The sequence below is a fragment of the Medicago sativa genome, chromosome 1 (assembly GCF_051527215.1).
Source record: "Medicago sativa cultivar Bolivia chromosome 1, Bolivia_mono, whole genome shotgun sequence".
In the NCBI taxonomy this organism is placed as follows: Eukaryota; Viridiplantae; Streptophyta; class Magnoliopsida; order Fabales; family Fabaceae; genus Medicago; species Medicago sativa.
The window spans coordinates 77192030-77209787 of NC_140749.1; the positions used below are offsets into that span (position 1 = coordinate 77192030).

The 17758-nt window shown below is 32.8% G+C and overlaps 1 protein-coding gene across 2 annotated transcripts; it reads left to right on the plus strand.

Moving 5' to 3' along the window:
- Positions 1-14355: 14355 nt before the first annotated feature.
- Positions 14356-17564, plus strand: GH3.9 (putative indole-3-acetic acid-amido synthetase GH3.9). 2 transcript variants are annotated; one of them, XM_085737481.1, is made up of 5 exons: positions 14356-14469; positions 14596-14695; positions 14781-14882; positions 15721-16544; positions 16845-17564. In XM_085737481.1, the coding sequence occupies exons 1-5, from the start codon at positions 14397-14399 to the stop codon at positions 17411-17413; spliced, it is 1668 nt and encodes a 555-aa protein (XP_085593607.1). In that variant the 5' UTR covers positions 14356-14396; the 3' UTR covers positions 17414-17564. The 2 variants fall into 2 exon arrangements, with proteins under 2 accessions (XP_085593607.1, XP_085593600.1); XM_085737474.1 differs by having other exon boundaries at positions 14356-14695.
- Positions 17565-17758: the final 194 nt, after the last annotated feature.

Sequence of the window (17758 nt, forward strand, 5' to 3'; positions counted from 1 at the left end):
TGCTATGTGTCGACGAATGAAAGAGCCTGTGACCCCAACTCCTGGGGCTGCTGTACGAATACCCATTTTTGGTACTCTATTCAATGTTTTATTCTAAGTTTCCAACATCTTTGATAAATGGTTCCATAAATTCAATTAGTTTTCTTTCTTCTTTTCTTTCGAACTTTTTAAAGTGTCGCATATTTCATGAACATGTTAGATTGTGAAGAATGTTGATACCCTATTTTCTTGTATTTAGTTATTATTCCATACATTTTTTTTTAAGGTTATTATTCCATATTTAATGGTCATTCCTATACATACGTTTTGTTTTCTTGCGTGCTTGATGATCCAAAAGTTGTGAACATCCCTGAAACATTTTTCTCTGGAAGACCTTCAATACAAAATCACGGAGAGATTTTTCTTGATGAGTGATGACCTCTTTTGTTTTGAACTCTCAAGTTGTGTTTTTGGTTGGAAATTTTTGATGGGAAGATTTTAATACCATAAAATATTTTCTGATGTTTGATTATGTTTGGCAGATCCAAAGTCCAAACTGACTTCAGTGTCTATAATGGATCCCTTAAGAAATTTTATCAGCCTTGTGCATTGTCAATTGAGTGGGTTTATTACCCAGTACTTTTTCCTCCCAATTGTGAAATATGCAGATAACATTCATATTATTTTTATTTTTTATCTAATCGTGTAAGTAAATCAAGTTGAGCAAACTTAGGCTGTGTGTTTATTTATCTGCTCCCAAAACATTCTTTTCACAAAGCATTTCTAATAAGCCACCAGTTGTTAGCCGGCATATTCTAAAAAAAAAGCTGGTACATTGAATTATGAAATAAATATATGAACAAAAATCATCTATAACTATAATGCAAAGGGTTTAAAACTTATTGAGCATTAGTGAAAAAGTAAAACTTTATACCATATGGTTGTTTTATGGGAAATGTTAACTTGTGCCCTCAAGACACAAGTTAATGATTCAAAATAGAAATATTCTATTGTAATTAATGTATTTGACTTTAACTTTTTTACTTTTCAATAATTGAATGCACAAAATTTAAGAAAATGTTTCCATTTTTGGGTTGCTTAACATGTGCCCTAAGGGCACAAGTTAACATGACCCTTGAACGTAAACGGATGAGCTAAGAGCTCTATAATGCTGGCAAAACAAAAGATGAAATGATAATCAGAGCCTAAGATCATGGCCAGAGCTAAGCTCCAAAATGGTTTTTGTATAGCCAAACTCAGACATCTTGAAAGATAAGGGTATAAAGAGAACCATGTGATAGATGGACGATGTGTATAAAAAATAAATATAATGGTTGAATTAAATATGGACCAAAAGCAAAGTAATTTTGTTCTGGTGCACGGTGGTTGAAATCTGCTTGTGGCATTAGCTATTACATATCATGGTGAGAAGCTGACTGTTGATCGAATCATCTTCTAAAATGGTTTGTTTTATTAAGAGGCTGACAGTGTGGTGTCAATATTTATGGTTCAGTTTGGTAGACTTTTAAACTCCTTCAGGATCACATTGATCTTAATTTTATTATTATAGCTTTCAATGATGAAGCTCTCAGTAAATCAGTAAGAATATCTTTGTTAATTCATACATTTGGTGGCCTTTCTCTACAGAATTATCTAGTTAAGCTTGTTTGTTAACACCTAAGAACATGATCAGGTCATGCTGTGATTAAAGACTTCTAATACCTTAGCATAGAATTGGAGCATGATGCAGCAGGTCCAATCGACCAATCCAAAATAACATTCACAAATTAAGGAAAAATACATTATTGAAATGTAATGTCTGAAACAAATATAACATCCAAGACTGGTCCCAAGGTCGCAAAAGCTAGAGCATTAAACCTCTGTGATTACATTCAATTCTTCCGGTAGATGTTTTCACTAAATTTTAAGCAATACAGAGGCCTATGAAGCAAATCTCAAATACATTTGATCTTAAGTACACTTTTGATCATTGGTGGAACAAAACTTGCATTTGATTTAGCATGTTTTGGATTAATGCTTTCATATTCGGTATGCAAGCAATCAAGATACACACACTTTTGGTCATTGGTGGGACAAAATCTGCATTTGTATTTGGTTTAGCATGTTTTGGATTAATGCTTTCATATTCTGTATGCAAGCAATCAAGATACATCAAATGACTTGGCGATATGTATATGAGCGGGGGAAATACTTACCTTAAAAGTCGGTTTTGTGGAGCTGTGTTTCAACTATAAATTCTAAGATTGAACCATAGTATCCTCAAAGATCTATCTATTAGACCATATGCTATCAGGTTTTCGCAATCAAACCGTCCATCATTTATATCCATGCATATATGTTTATAAGTGAGGGCAATCCTCACCTTCTAAATTGATTTTAAGAATTGTGTTAGACCTAGCCACACATTATAAGAAGATTTAGTGTTTTACTCCCTTTGACACAAAGACGAAGCCAAAAAAATAAATACATGTCTATTAACCCAAATATATATTACTAGGAGCATCCATCACTAGTAACATTATTCTAAAAGACTGTTTAGTCTTTAGCAGGCCTCGACATTTAGTCGTGTGATTCAGATAAATTTTCATTATTTTTTCTATGAATTTTGAGTGAGTTTAACACACATCATAAAAATAATTTGGTTCCCTTCCTTAAAAAATAATAGGTTAAATTACACCATGGGTCCTTTAAGTTTGTGGTTTGTAATAGATTAGTACTTTAAGTTATGTTGGTCACACATAAGTCTTTAAGTTTGAGGTTTGTAACAGATTGGTCCTTTAAGTTATTTTGGTCACACATAAGTCCTTTAAGTTTGTAAACGTTTTTAATTTAGTCCTTCTGACACATCATCATTTTGGTTAACAGAAGGACTAAATTGAAAACGTTTACAAACTTAAAAGACTTATGTGTGACCAAAATAACTTAAAGGACCAATTGTTACAAACCTCAAACTTAAAGGACTTATGTGTGATTAAAATAACTTAAAGGACCAATCTGCTACAAACCTCAAACTTAAAGGACCCCGGGTGTAATTTAGCCAAAATAATAATATTTAGTTCCCTAGAAAGGCCCTATGCGGTTGCACTACACATACACCCTCAAATCTCAATGTCATCCGTGACATCCATACTTTTAACGATTCATATTATAACGATACTTTGACATTGTTATTTATTTAGATCGACTATTTAACGTTATTACCAAGCATGTATTTTTGTTGCAACAACATAAGACATTTAAACGACTAGTAAATATAATTCAAATGGTAAAGTAGTGCAAAGATATTTGATATGTTGGAACGCGAGTTTGAACCGACAATTCTTTGCATTTAGTGTGTGTGAATTTCGCCATTATATCTCATGAAAAACAATATAAACATAAACATATCAAATTACACACATACTCTTAATTCAATACAAATTTAATTATAAGGCTAAAATCATAATATACAATTTAATCATTTTAATATTTAAAAGTTGTGCAAAATATAATAAAAATAGCATCTAGATGAACAACTCCCTATTATTTTCATACTATATCCAAATTCAATGTGTACATCTCATCCAGTTTATCCGGTTTGTGTCTAACAACGGAAGGATAGTTAACTATTGCTAAACACATTTTTTAAATCAGATGAATCAACTTAAAAAGTGTCTCAATCGATCTTATAAGTGACAAACGACAATTAACTATCGTTTGGTGGATGCCTGAAAACAATCACTAAGTGCCTAAAGAGTAATCATCGAAACATTTTAGTTCCAAAAACTGAAATTCGACTTTAACATATAAAGCAATTTGTAAAAAAAAAAAAAAAAAAAAAAAAAACTTTAACAAGTAAAGCAAGAAAAGCTAGATCTAATCGCAGCTTCAAGAGAGTGAGACTTTGTCGATAACAGTCCAAAGCTAAAAGAGACATTCTCTATGACAGTCCAAAGCAAAAATTCCAAATTTTGTGAGATCCTTTTCCCATCTTCCACCACATAATGTAGGATCACCACTTTTTACCACCCTTATTCTGATTTTCGTATGCAATAATGCATGTGTCACAGACAATAGGCAAACTTGATCCACGTCTAAAGCGAATTAAACTTTTGTTTCAGGTTCACTAGCAAAGACTTATTTGCTATTGATATACAACTTTGTCAAATGTGCACATGTAAAATAGTCACTAGAAACAAGTGTGTTTTTAACTATTAGGCCAAAATTAGTCTCATCATATCTCATTTAATTCAACGATGAAAGCTAGCATGTGTATAATGCGAGATTTATCTCACTTATCCAGTATGTAATAAACCTTAATATATATTCGCAAAATGTTTGGTGTGTATAAACCTATAGAGAGCGATGGGGGGTGGGGTGGGGTTGAGTAGGTCAGCTAGTTTGGGGTAAGAGATTAAATGAGTTGAGAGGTTAAAGATCTTATGTTCAAGTCCTAACAAAGATAAATACTAACATAATAATTAATATACTAATATTTTTCATTAAAAAAAAGATAGAGAGAGTGATATGATGAGTATTAACAATAATAAAGATGTCAAATGAATATTGGGGAAAATGAGGTGTCCAAATATCATCGCTAATAAAATAAATATTTTTTTTAACACACACACACACGGAGGGGGGAAACACGACCCCTTCGAAGATGGAGACCCAAATTTCAATCCCAACATGTGCTGAGTGGGGAAACACGACCCCTTCGAAGATGGAGACCCAAATTTCAATCCCAACATGGAATGGGGGCGATGTTGATGTGTCAAGTGTGAGATGAAAGTTTCAAATAGGAAGGAAGAATAAATGTTGACCAAATAAGTTGGAAAACTCATATACTTAATGTCTTAAAGTTTTAGGTAGATGTATTTGTGGTGTAAAAACTCATCTATATGGTAGTCCAATTTGATGATTTACCTAGGGTTTTAGCCTCCTCAGAAGTTCTAATAGTGGCATTAGAGCCTGATTCAATTTGGTGAAGGAGTGTGAATGGTTACTGGTGTTTGATCAAGGATGTAGAGTGTCTCACACTCGTGAGAGAAAATGTTGACGTGTTAATGGCGAGTTATAAGTTCCTCAATGAATGAAAAATTGGATGTTAAAAACTATATATGTGAGAAGATTCATATTATAAATGTCTTAATAGTTTTGGGTGAAGACGTGCCGTCTAAAATCACTTGTGTGGTTGCTCTTAGTCCGTTGTTATGATACATCCTAGTGTTTACGACTCCATCATAAGTTCAAACAGTGGTATCAAAGCCTGTTTGACTTGGCAAGAGCAAAAGTGGTTTCTGGTGTTGGATAAAGAATACGAAGAATCTCACACTTGAGGGAGAGAATGTTGATGTTTACAGTGTGTGTGATCGAGTTAGAAGTCCCACACTAGATAAAAAGTAGATGTCAAGAAAATAAGTGAGAATACCTATATTAGTTCAAACTCACTTCCGTGGTAGCTCTTAGTCCAAATTAATGATGCTCCCGAGATTTTGCCTCCCTTTAAAGTCCAGACACACGGGTACAAGTTTTTTTTACAAGGAATTTGGGGCAGGTGTGGGGGAGGAAAAATCTGCATGTTGCCATACCTATGCTAGACTGAGCTATTTCTTATGTATTTTTTTTTTTTTTGGTTTAACCAGGTTAGCCAAGTATAATATAGATTGGAACAAATCACTAAATTTGTGGCCTAATAAAGTGTGAATCGACTCAACCCGACTTGCTTTTTAGTTGGGTTAAAATAAGATGGATTAATTTCTCAATTCAATATTTTGTGCTTAATGATAAAGTAATGTGTGAATGCCTCGATCAATATGGTTGACATGTATTTGATCGATACAGAAATATAAGAATAATCTGATTATTAATCAACTAGATTGTAACATAGGCTCAATCATTTAAATGTTGTTTGGTTCAGCTTCTGTCCAGCCAAAAGCAATTCTCTACAGTGCCAAAAGCAATTCTAGCCAAAAACAACGTGTTTGGTTTGGCTTTTCAGAATTGCTTTTATCCTCCAAAAGCAATTCTCCATGAAGCTACAAATCCTAGCTTCTAGCTTTTCTAGAATCAATTATAAACAGTAAATATTATATTTTATTATTACAACCTATTATTTTCCTTTATTGCCCTTTATCAATTCTCCTTCTTTATCAATTCTCCTTTAGCTATGTCTATTTTAGTAACTATACATTCAAAAGCAATTCTACATAATTGTATCCAAACATAAATCAGTTTGTTTAATCAATTCTACATAATTGTATCCAAACATAAATCAATTCTCTCAGAATCAATTCTGTCAGAATCAATTCTATCAGAATCAATTCTGTCAGAATCAATTATATTCAAAGTTGAACCAAACACACACTAAGTTTCTGCTTTAGTCTTGGATTTGATAAAAAAAATTATTGCTTTTCGTTTGATTTTTACCATTTGAATATTTAACCTCTAAGATGTTTTAGTGTTGATGTTCCTTGATTTTGATTCTTTGTGATTTGTATTGTAATTTACCTCTTCTTAGCACATCTTGTGTTTTGAATCGATTTTGTTATTATATTCATCTTTTGTTTATATTTTTTTTTTTTTTAAAAAATTGACTGCTCTATTATTTTTTTTACTCATTGACCAAAATAAAATAAAGGGTAAATACAGACTTTGGTTCCTTAACTTATTTTTGCGTTTCATTTTGGTCCCTTAATTTTAAATTGTTTCAATTTGGTCCCATAAATATTCCACCGTTTACCAAAATGGTCTCTTCCGTTAGTTTTTTAAAAAAAAAAACGTTAACTTTGGGCCAGGTCAGCAACATCAACCGAGAAGCAAGAACAATTATCTATCATTCATCACCTAATTGCAACACTTATCCCTAATATATTCCATCAATTTTATTTCTTGTTGCCATCATCATCATCATCATTCATCACCCAATCTCATTCTCTTCTATTCTCTCCCACACAAATAAACACAGATTCCCACCATTTTCTTTTCCCAGAACCATTTTAATACATTAATTTATTTTTAAACACATATGAAAGGGGCTGTCTTTTTGGATCTGCTATATTGGTTTCTGTGGCTCAGCTACCTCTGTTTCTTTGTGCAGGTGTTTTGGTTGGTTAGCCTATAGGATTGGTCTCTGTCCTTTCTGTTTTTTGGATCTTTAACCCTTTTTGTGGTTATTTTTTGCTGCAATATCTCTGTTAGCAGCTGCTCTTTTTTATCAGTTTGCTTGTTTGTATGTTTCTTTGAAGCCACTTTGCACTACTGGTGCGTAGAAAATCCAAACAAATAAATAAAGAGAAAATCCCTCTTTTCACATTCTTCGTTCCTTTCTTCTCAATTTCCATTTGTGCAACCGAAGCTCATTCGCAAAATCAAAGTGATTGGGATTCTGGTGCGAAGACAGTGAGGAGATTGGTGCGAAACGGTGCTGGTGGTGCGCTACCTCTATATGCCGGCGGCGGTGGGATCATTTATGGAAAATGGATTCCCAGGACAATCTTTTCCTTTCCTGATACAAATCTGAATTAAAATTTGGTTAAAAAAAAATTAAAGAGCAGGACACGTGGCGTAGTCGGATGCATGTGATTGATCGGACGGACGGGATTGAGCCCACGTGGAAGCTTACTTGGCCAAAGTTAACGTTTTTTGAAAAAAAACTAACGGAAGGGACCACTTTGGTAAACAGAGAGATATTTATGGGACCAAATTGAGACAGTTAAAAGTTAAGGGACCAAAATGAAACGCAAAAATAAGTTAAGGGACCAAAGTCTGTATTTACCCTTTATATAAAATTCAATTATGCATTTTCACGTGACATCATATTCAAATGATGAGAAGCACTAAATCCATATGTATGCCAGGTAAAGTCTAGTTTCACACACCATGGCAATTCTTATTTTACCAACTTTATATGAGACACATTCATGATGAAGCAAAGAGTGTAAGCATATATATATGTCTATCATCACATTCTAATATAATAAGTAATGGTTCTTCAAAAAAAAAAATATAATAAGTAATGGTATACGTCATATGTACCCAAAATTCACAACAAAATGTGGATAGCTCCTTTTCTCTTTAAAGACCACCACAAATACAATTTCCATTTCGTACATGTTTTCATTTCCTTGCATGATTCTGTCTTAACGTTACATCCACTAAGATAGTTGCGGACAAGAATGCTAATCCATTCATCAATGTACGGTCAGTTTTTGTAATTTTGTATTCAAAGTTGAAACATTGCCAAAGAGAATATTTCTATATGAAGCTTTTGGAGGACTAGTGATGATGCTAAGCATTGTGCTCAATGAGTCATGGAAAACTGACTCCTTTAAACCATATACCACTTTCTCCTACACCATCAATTATATTTCATTGAAATAGAAAAGAAACTCTAGTACCTTATAGTATGATTGTTTGTATTAGATGAGGTGCTCCAATATTGTATATTTTTCGTCCCACTTATCTTGACTTTTTTATATTTTTCATCTCACTTTCTCTAACTGGCATCTTAATATATATATATATTATATATATATATATATATATATATATATATATATATATATATTATATCTGTGATGTAAAAATAATATTTTTCTTCATTGTTTGGCCATAATTTTCATGTGGACAATGATCAAAGCACCTTTTTTCTCTTACTCAATGATCACAAGCACCTATTCACTCATGCACATATATTGTGTCCAAACTATAAAGCATAAAAAACACTAACGAGTAAAGAAAGACTCCGATATGACGTGCAATGAGCGGTACGTTCCTTTTTGCTGATGTCTTGAACGTGACAGATGTGGATAAGGATACAAGGCTTGCATGAGCATCACAATGGGGGATGCTTGATCTCACAACTCACAAGCATCTATACCTAATAGGGATTTTCATTGGAGACAAAATATAACTGATGTTGAATAACAAGAGGTGCTACATAAAACATCCCCTCTCTCTCTCTGGAATTCATTAATTTTTAATATTAAAATAATTATTTGTGGAACCGATTTAGTAATTTTTTTAAAGTGTTAAGTTGAAAAGATTGAATACTTATAATAAATTATTTTAAAAAAAATTATAAATGAGTCATACATATATCATATATACAGTTAAGTATTCGACAACAAAGAGCTCCAGTACTTAACTGGATATACATATATATATCTCAGTGGCTTAGCAAATCCCTTAAAATAAGAGCTGAAGTTTATTGTTTATTTTTATTGAATTGTGTTGATATAGAGTTTCAGAATGCTCAAAAACAAATTATAGAGTTTGAAAAGTGAGAAAGTCTCGGTGATCATAACTGTTTGAGCTTAATATTCGGATACACTTGCATATTTAAGAAAAAAGGTAAACTGATCGTATCTGATCAGAATATGACTACCGATGTAGTTTGATACGGTGGTTGTATGGTGGTTGAAGCCTCACTTGTTGACTGGAACGACGAGGGGTGTGTACATGCAACTCCCACTCCATATAAAAAGTAAAATAAATTAATTTTAATTAAATATCATCATAAGAAGTAAACATTGATGAGAAGTACATAACTTAGAAAAATGCATAACAATGAGAAATCTATAATGACAAGAAGGAAATAATGATATGAAATACATAACAATGATAAGAGCATCTACAATGGTAGCCTATTAATATAGACTCATTTGATGAATCCACATGTACACCTCATTTATTTATAATTTTTTTAAGGACTCAATGACTCTATCCCCGTGAGCTTAGCTCAGTTGGTAGGGATATTGCATATTATATGCAGGGGCCGGGGTTCGAACCCCAGACACTCCACTTCTCCACAATTTAATTGTGTGAGCTCTAGCCACTAGGCTACTTGACAAAAAAAAAACTCCACAATTTAATTGTGTGAGCTCTAGCCACTAGGCTACTTGACAAAAAAAAAAAGGACTTAATGATTCTAATGACAATACACTAATATGGACTCAAATGAATTAATTGTGTGAGCTCTAGCCACTAGGCTACTTGACAAAAAAAAAACTCCACAATTTAATTGTGTGAGCTCTTAATTGTGTGAGCTCTAGCCACTAGGCTACTTGACAAAAAAAAAGGACTTAATGATTCTAATGACAATACACTAATATGGACTCAAATGAAAAATGCTTAAATAGGTCTCGCTAACTTTACATCATTATATAAAAGTAATTTATTTATTAAATTATAAATTACCTTATAAAATATTACTTCTTTTAAAAGTGGGACCAAATTATACATATTTTATTATTTCTTTTAAACGTGAGACTCGTTAGTTGCGTATGAGAGAGTTTTTATATAGTTGCATGTTACTTAATAGATACTCTTTTTTTCTTCCTCCAACAGAGAGTCCTTAACAGAGAGTAGTCCTTGTTAAGTAAGGAACTCCATTAAAGATGCTCTAAATATATAAATTAATTCGTGTTGTTCTCTTGCTTGAAATTTTGCTAAGCATAATGAATTATGCTCCACCAAGTTTGCTTGAAGTTGACAATTTTGTTTTTAATGAATATATACTCTCCTATACATGCATGCTTCTAACAAATATGGAATCTCTCTCCCTCCCTCCCTCGCCCCTTCCTTTCTTCTCTTAAAATCGGAGGCATAAGAGATGCGACAAAATCAGGACTGTTTCTATGAAATTAGATGTTCAACTCTCATAGCAAAAAAATGTTTTTAATGTTCGTTTTATTTTATTTTTTGAGAGAATAATTATAATGTTTGTTGTTATAGAGTTTTGTTATTTTATACGATAAATATGAGTAAAATATCACAAAAAGTGCTTTAAAAAAAAAAAGGTTAAATTATATTTTTATTTGAAAATATTAGTCCAATATGTTAACGAGAGTTGGAGCGAATTGGAGGGAGAAGAGAGACCCTATAACGTTGAAAAAAAATTAGTTAAAGATGAAAAACATAAACCCAAGGTCATGGGAGTTGAATAAATAATTAAATAAATACTTAAATACTTTTATATAATTATAATAAAATTTTATTGTCACTATTAAATAAACAATTTCATTTTTTTTAAAAATTACGAGTACTAAATAATTCTATTATATATGCTAGATAAGCTAAAAAATGGAATTTTATTTATTATATGTAAATGACAAAACTGCCCTTTTAAGAAAATTATATTTAATTTGTTAAAAGTATTAAATTAATATTCATATTTTAGTAATTTTTATAATTATTTTTTAAATATTATCATTTTATTAAGTTATCAGTTTCTTTCGATTATTTAAATTACAACACACTCCAAAGTTCCAAGTCAACATCGTCAGGCCAACCCAAGTAGGTTAAATCATATATATTTTTAAAAACTATTTTTTTAATTTAATATGATTTTTTTATTATATTGGTTCTAACATATCTCTTATTCATAATAAGTTTTTTAACCAAAGAGACATGATTTGATAAGTTTTACAATTAACTTGTATCATCATCAAACATTAGATATGGATACATGATATGATACATTTATCATAATGCGTCTCTTATACATTAACACCAAATGAGCCCTAAAGGTCACAAGAATTTGGATTAAGAGGTGGTCTGCAAGTCTCTTGGTAATCAAATTTCATTTTATTTCGCCAATAGTGAAATAAAAAAGATCTAATTCATATATTTAAGAACTATTGCAAGATATTAGGGTTTTTTTTTTTTTTTTTTTTAGCTTGCAAGCTATCAAGAATAACCTTTTTAATGGAGGCTATGAATGATCGTTTGATGCTATTACAACTTATTTGTTTGATGATATGATTTTTGGACTGGCAGCTACCAGCTAACAACAGGTTTTTTTTTTTTGGACAAAAGCTAGCATCAAGTTATATACAAGCCAAGTTATTGAAAGAAATTCTTAAAAAAGTAATCGAAATAAAAAAAGAAAATTTTAGTGGTTCAATTTGAAAGGCTGAGAACACAAACATATCATTTGAAAGCGTTTTATGTTCTTTTCCCATTTATTCCCATGCTTTAAGAGAGTGCAGACAAGAATATATAGCCGTGGAGAACTAGAACCACAAACATGTAATTGGTATATACATATATTTCACCATCTTTCATGATATTGAAGAATAGACATAATAACTTCCATCTTCTAACCAACCATCTATCCATTACCAAAATCAAATGGGTATAATATACATTTTAGTCTTTCCTTTCCAGGTCTCTAGGTGGTTGGGTTGGGATTTTGTTATCCATATGGGGCTAGCGCAGCAGTTTCTTTCCTTTACAGGTTTAGGTAGGGGGAAGCGTGTTAGAATGAGTTTACTTCTTGTTCGGCATGCTGTTATTTGGACCGTCTGGACGTCCCAGAATGATCTTATTTTTTCTGGTGGCATCCTTAGTGAGGGGCCTGTGGTGGACAGAGCGAAACTCTTAGCTTGAAAGTGGTTCCTGGCTAAGTACCCTGCCAGTCCCTGCTCCTTCTATGAGTGGGAGGTGCATCCCATCCTTTGTTGGCAGCGGTAGGGTGTTTGCGGTGTCTGTGGTCCTGCGGTTGTGTGTGTGTGTGTGTGTGTGGGGTGGGGTGGGGGGGGGGGGGGGGGGGGGGGGGGTTAGGTGTGGGTGCATTGCCTCTACCTTCCCGTCGTGGCTCCCTAGGTTTTTTTCCTTGTGTTTTTTTTCCTTGCAGGGTGCGGCGTCTGTGGTGGTTCTTTTTCGGGGGTGCCTCTTCGGTGTCTCTTCGTTTTCCTTGCTGTTTTGTTTTGTTTTGGTGGTGCTTCTGGGGTTTCTCTCCCTCCCTGCATGTGGGGTTAGACGTTTACCCTAGTGGTGTGTGTTGGGCGTCTTTTGGACGACCTTTTGATGTATTTGTACAGTTGCTGGTATCTTTTATTATATATATATATATATATATATATATATATATATATATATATATATATACACATATATATTTTGCCATTAAAAAAAAAGTCTTTATTTAAATCATATTTGAGCGACTAAAATAAAATATTTTACGTATTACTAGTCTTTATGTTAATCATATTTGAGCGACTAAAATCAAATATTTTACATATTATTAAGATCTATTATTGTTAATTCACAAAAAAAAAATTGAACAAATAACAATGAGAATCAAAACTAAACAGTCCAAACAAAGAAAAATTCAACCTAGAAAGAACCTAGAACCAATGCGTATGAATAATAGAAACAATCAATCCAAAGATAATGATAAAGAGAGTAGAGGATTACCATGTGATTGTCTAAACAGTTTGGCCCAAAAATGACATACATATATTGGAGAGAGCAACTATGCGATTCACTATCAATGAGTCTTTTACAAAAGATAAAAAAAAAAGTTACAAGAAATTAGCTTCAAGAACTCGACAAGACCATACCATAATTTTTACCATTTCCCTTTCACTCAAGAGAGTTACAAAAGTGACTGTGAAATCATCCTCAATTTCTCAACAAGAGCAATCCCTAGTTTCTCTAATTTTCTATCTCAACCCCTCAATGGTTTTCACTCAAGAATTCACTATAGAAATTTGAATCATTCCAGGACTAAATTTTAGAGACAAATTTGCAAACATCCATCAAAACTAATGAGTTGATTGATCTTTAATTTCAGAGACAACTTTGCTATTTTCATAAATTTGAAGGACTAAATTGCTCGAATCTTGCAATTTCGAGGGTCAAAATGATTATTTACAACTTGATCAATTCTACGGTGTTCAAGTGAGACAAGTCTTGTATCACACACAAGCTAGTTTTTTTTTCTTTCTTTGGATCAATAAATTCCACCATTAAATTAAATGAAATATGACATGACTTATTGATCTAATAAAGACATTTATGCATGATGCAAGACTATATTTTACTTGTGAATGTCAGACAAAGCCCTACAATTTACTCAAATTTCGCTATGAGGACTAAAACAAAAGATGATAGTTGAAAAGTTGATGTATTACTTTTCAATTACTATTTTTGCTTATATTTAATTCCGGATGAAGTGTCTTTGATTAGACCAAAACTATATTTAAACTTAGATAATGTTATGTTTTTGTAACAAAAAAAAAGATGATGTTATGTTTTTATTTAAAATCAATAAAAACAATTTACAAGTGAGTGCCATACTGTCATGTGCCCAAATGACTTTAGAAGATGTTATATAGACACCCTTTATTCTCATACACCCTTGTACACCCCATGCATTAATTAGGAAGAGAGAAGAGGAGAAGAAAGAGAAAGTGTGTTTGTGCGGGGTCCACGTAGCCATGTGTCAAATTTTTGTGTGGATGTTAAGGGGTGTATTGACACCTTAGGGTGTCTATGTATCATTACTCAATGACTTTATGTTACAATTCTCCATAATAGCACACATATACCTATCTATATATACACTGCATACACCAGTCTAAAGCTATACAATTCAAGCTTTGGTAGTTCTCTTCTTTTTGGTGGACATGGACGGAAAGAAATTGGAGTACAAAGGTGAAGAAGCACTTAAGGAGATAGAGAGGCTAACAATAAATGCTGGTGAGGTTCAAGATAACCTTTTGAAACAGATCTTAACACAAAATAAGGAAACTGAGTATTTAAATCAGTATATGAAGAGTGAAACATTTAAAACAGATTTAAAAGAGTTTAAGCGTTGTGTTCCAGTTATTAGTTACGAAGGAATCTTTCCATATATTCAGAGAATTGCAAATGGTGAAGACTCTTCTCTCATCACTGGTCAACCAATAACAGAAATGTTATGCAGGTAATTGTTTTGGCACTAGTATATATTAGTGTTAGTATTTAATATGTTTCTTTAACAATCTTAATCATATGGTATGTGCATGCAGTTCAGGAACATCAGCTGGAGAGCCTAAATTGATGCCATCAATTGCTGAAGATCTTGATCGACGTACCTTTGTGTACAATCTTATCATGCCAATCATGAATCAGTTAATATACTTACAACTACACAACTTTCTTATTCTTTTTTTTTTCCATGATTATATGCATGTATTATGTATAGACAACACTATTTTTCATATCCTTTTCCATGCATTTAAATACCATTCAAATTTTCATCATCTACTTAAGATTTCAACATGGTTAAAATCGATTAGTTAAACTCAAATAGTTAATGGGCTTCACCGCTTCAGTTAAGGTTAAATCCACAAATAATATCTAAATAACTTGAACAATCTGACTTTATTGACTCTTGGACCAAACTCCAAATTACTCATAGTACATGTTACTAGGATTTGATGTCGAGAAAAAAAAAATATTCAACACATAAAAATCTTGAAATAAATTAAGAAAAAAAATCTTAAACTGTTTGGTTTAATATAATTAGTCTCCACTCATGATTTTCATCCATCCTAATTAAGTAAATGAGCAAAGAAAAGGATAAGATGAAAAGATACGATTGAAAAAGAGTTGATTAGTGGATGAAGGGCCCCATCACCATGCATTAGTTACGTTTTGTTTGTTATGTATTTGCACTATACAAAAGGATCATAATGCATGCTCACTATAGTAGCTAGCAAGTGCGACTTGACAAGTGCTACATGCATATTGATCACGCATATTCTTACAAACAATTACCAAATCCCTCCACTAAAACTAACCACAATGAATTTCCTCAACTATTTCACTCCAATAGTAATAACAGTAAGATTTAATTTTAACAATGTTTTATTTTTACACCGTGAATCAATCATATTCATCGCATCATTAAAAACGTTTGACTTTAATCATGATTGTTTCTATAACATTTTTTTCATTTTATTTTAGGTATGTTCCGGACCTTGACGAAGGCAAGGCCATGTATCTTTACTTTGTGAAAGCAGAAAAATCCACACCATGTGGATTACCAGCAAGAAGTGTATTAACAAGTTACTACAAAAGCAAACACTTCAAATGCAGAACACACGACCCTTGGAATGATTTCACAAGCCCTGACCAAACCATTCTCTGCAATGACATCAACCAAAGCATGCATTGCCAGCTCCTAGCAGGCCTAATTCACCATCGTCAAATTCTAAGGCTAGGCGCCGTCTTTGCTTCAGCATTTCTAAGAGCAATTTCATTCCTTGAACGTAATTGGAGAAAACTATGTGACGACATAAGAAATGGACATTTAAATTCCTTTATAACAGACCCGTCATGTCGTTCATCGATGTCTACACTACTTTCATCTCCTGATCCATGTCTTGCTGATGAAATCAGTAAAATTTGTAGCCAAAAGTGTTGGAAGGGAATTCTGTGTAAGCTTTGGCCAAAAGCAAAGTATATTGAAGCAGTTGTTACAGGTTCTATGGCTCAATATGTTCCTGCTTTGGAACATTATTGTGAGGGGAAATTGCATTTGGTTTGTACTATGTATGCTTCTTCTGAGTGTTATTTTGGGGTGAATTTGAAACCTTTGAGTGACCCTGGTGATGTTGCATTTACACTGTTGCCTAATATGGGTTACTTTGAATTCATTCCTCTTGGACATAATGGGACACTGTTGATGGATTTTGATGAAAATGAACAAGTCCCTAATGATAAGCTTGTGGATTTAGTGAATGTCAAGATTGGTTGCTTTTATGAGCTTGTCATCACTACCTTTGCTGGTAAGTAAGCTCCTAATTAATTGAGGCATATTTGTGTGTCCGGTCAAGACTGGACGGTCCAAATTGCAATACAAATTTCGATTATTTTTTAAATCTAAAATACCGAGCTTAAAATCTGGACCATCTAATCTTCAGGTATGGTGGAGTGAGTGCAGAGACGACTTGTGACCGCACACAGCCCATATTCTTATATAAATTGAGCTGCATTGGGTTTTGAAATCCAAGTAAAATAACCAATTTGTTTAAATCATTATATTCATTTACTAATATACGTATAATATCATCTCAATTAATTTACAGGGCTGTATAGATACAGAGTTGGTGATGTACTTCAAGTGGTTGCTTTCCACAACAAAGCCCCACAATTTCGATTCATATGTAGAAGAAACGTAGTAATAAGCATTGACAGTGAAAAGACAAATGAAGAGGATTTACATAGAAGTGTGACAATGGCCAAAAAGTTATTAGAGCCCTATGATGCACTCCTAGTGGAATACACTAGCTATGCTGATATTTCTTCAGTACCAGGACACTACGTATTGTACTGGGAAATTCTTCATTATGGTACAAAAGTGGACCAACTTGACCCAAATGTGCTACAAGAATGTTGCATTGCAGTTGAAGAGGAATTGGACTACGTATACAGAAGATGTCGTACCAATGATAAATCTGTTGGACCGTTAGAGATACGTGTGGTGGAGCCAGGAACTTTTGAGGCATTGATGGATTTGTTTATTACTAAAGGGGCTTCAATTAATCAGTACAAAACTCCAAGATGTATTAAGTCTAAGAAAGCACTTAAGTTGCTTAAGTCTAAAGTTTCGGCTTCTTTTTTTAGTCCTAGAGATCCTAAATGGGGTCCTAATTAAAGGACTCTTAAATAATTCACTACTTTTTAATTTGTCATCATGATGACTTTGATGTTTTGTTCAATCATAAAGTTGGTTGTTGTAAAATAATTTGCCTTTCATCAACCAATTTGTACTCATCCTGATTTTAAGATAAAATTTGTTTCATGCAGCATGACCCATTTTTTTTTTTTTGTAAGCTAAAGTAGCAACTTTAATAGCTTGATTGAGTATTGATGCAAATGAAAGGGTAACTACTCAAATCAAGTGTAGAGAGTAAAATGATGAGTGGAAGGATTATTTAGAAGAATGGAATTAGTCGATAACAACAGAAACAATCTCATATAACACATGTGAGTATAAAAA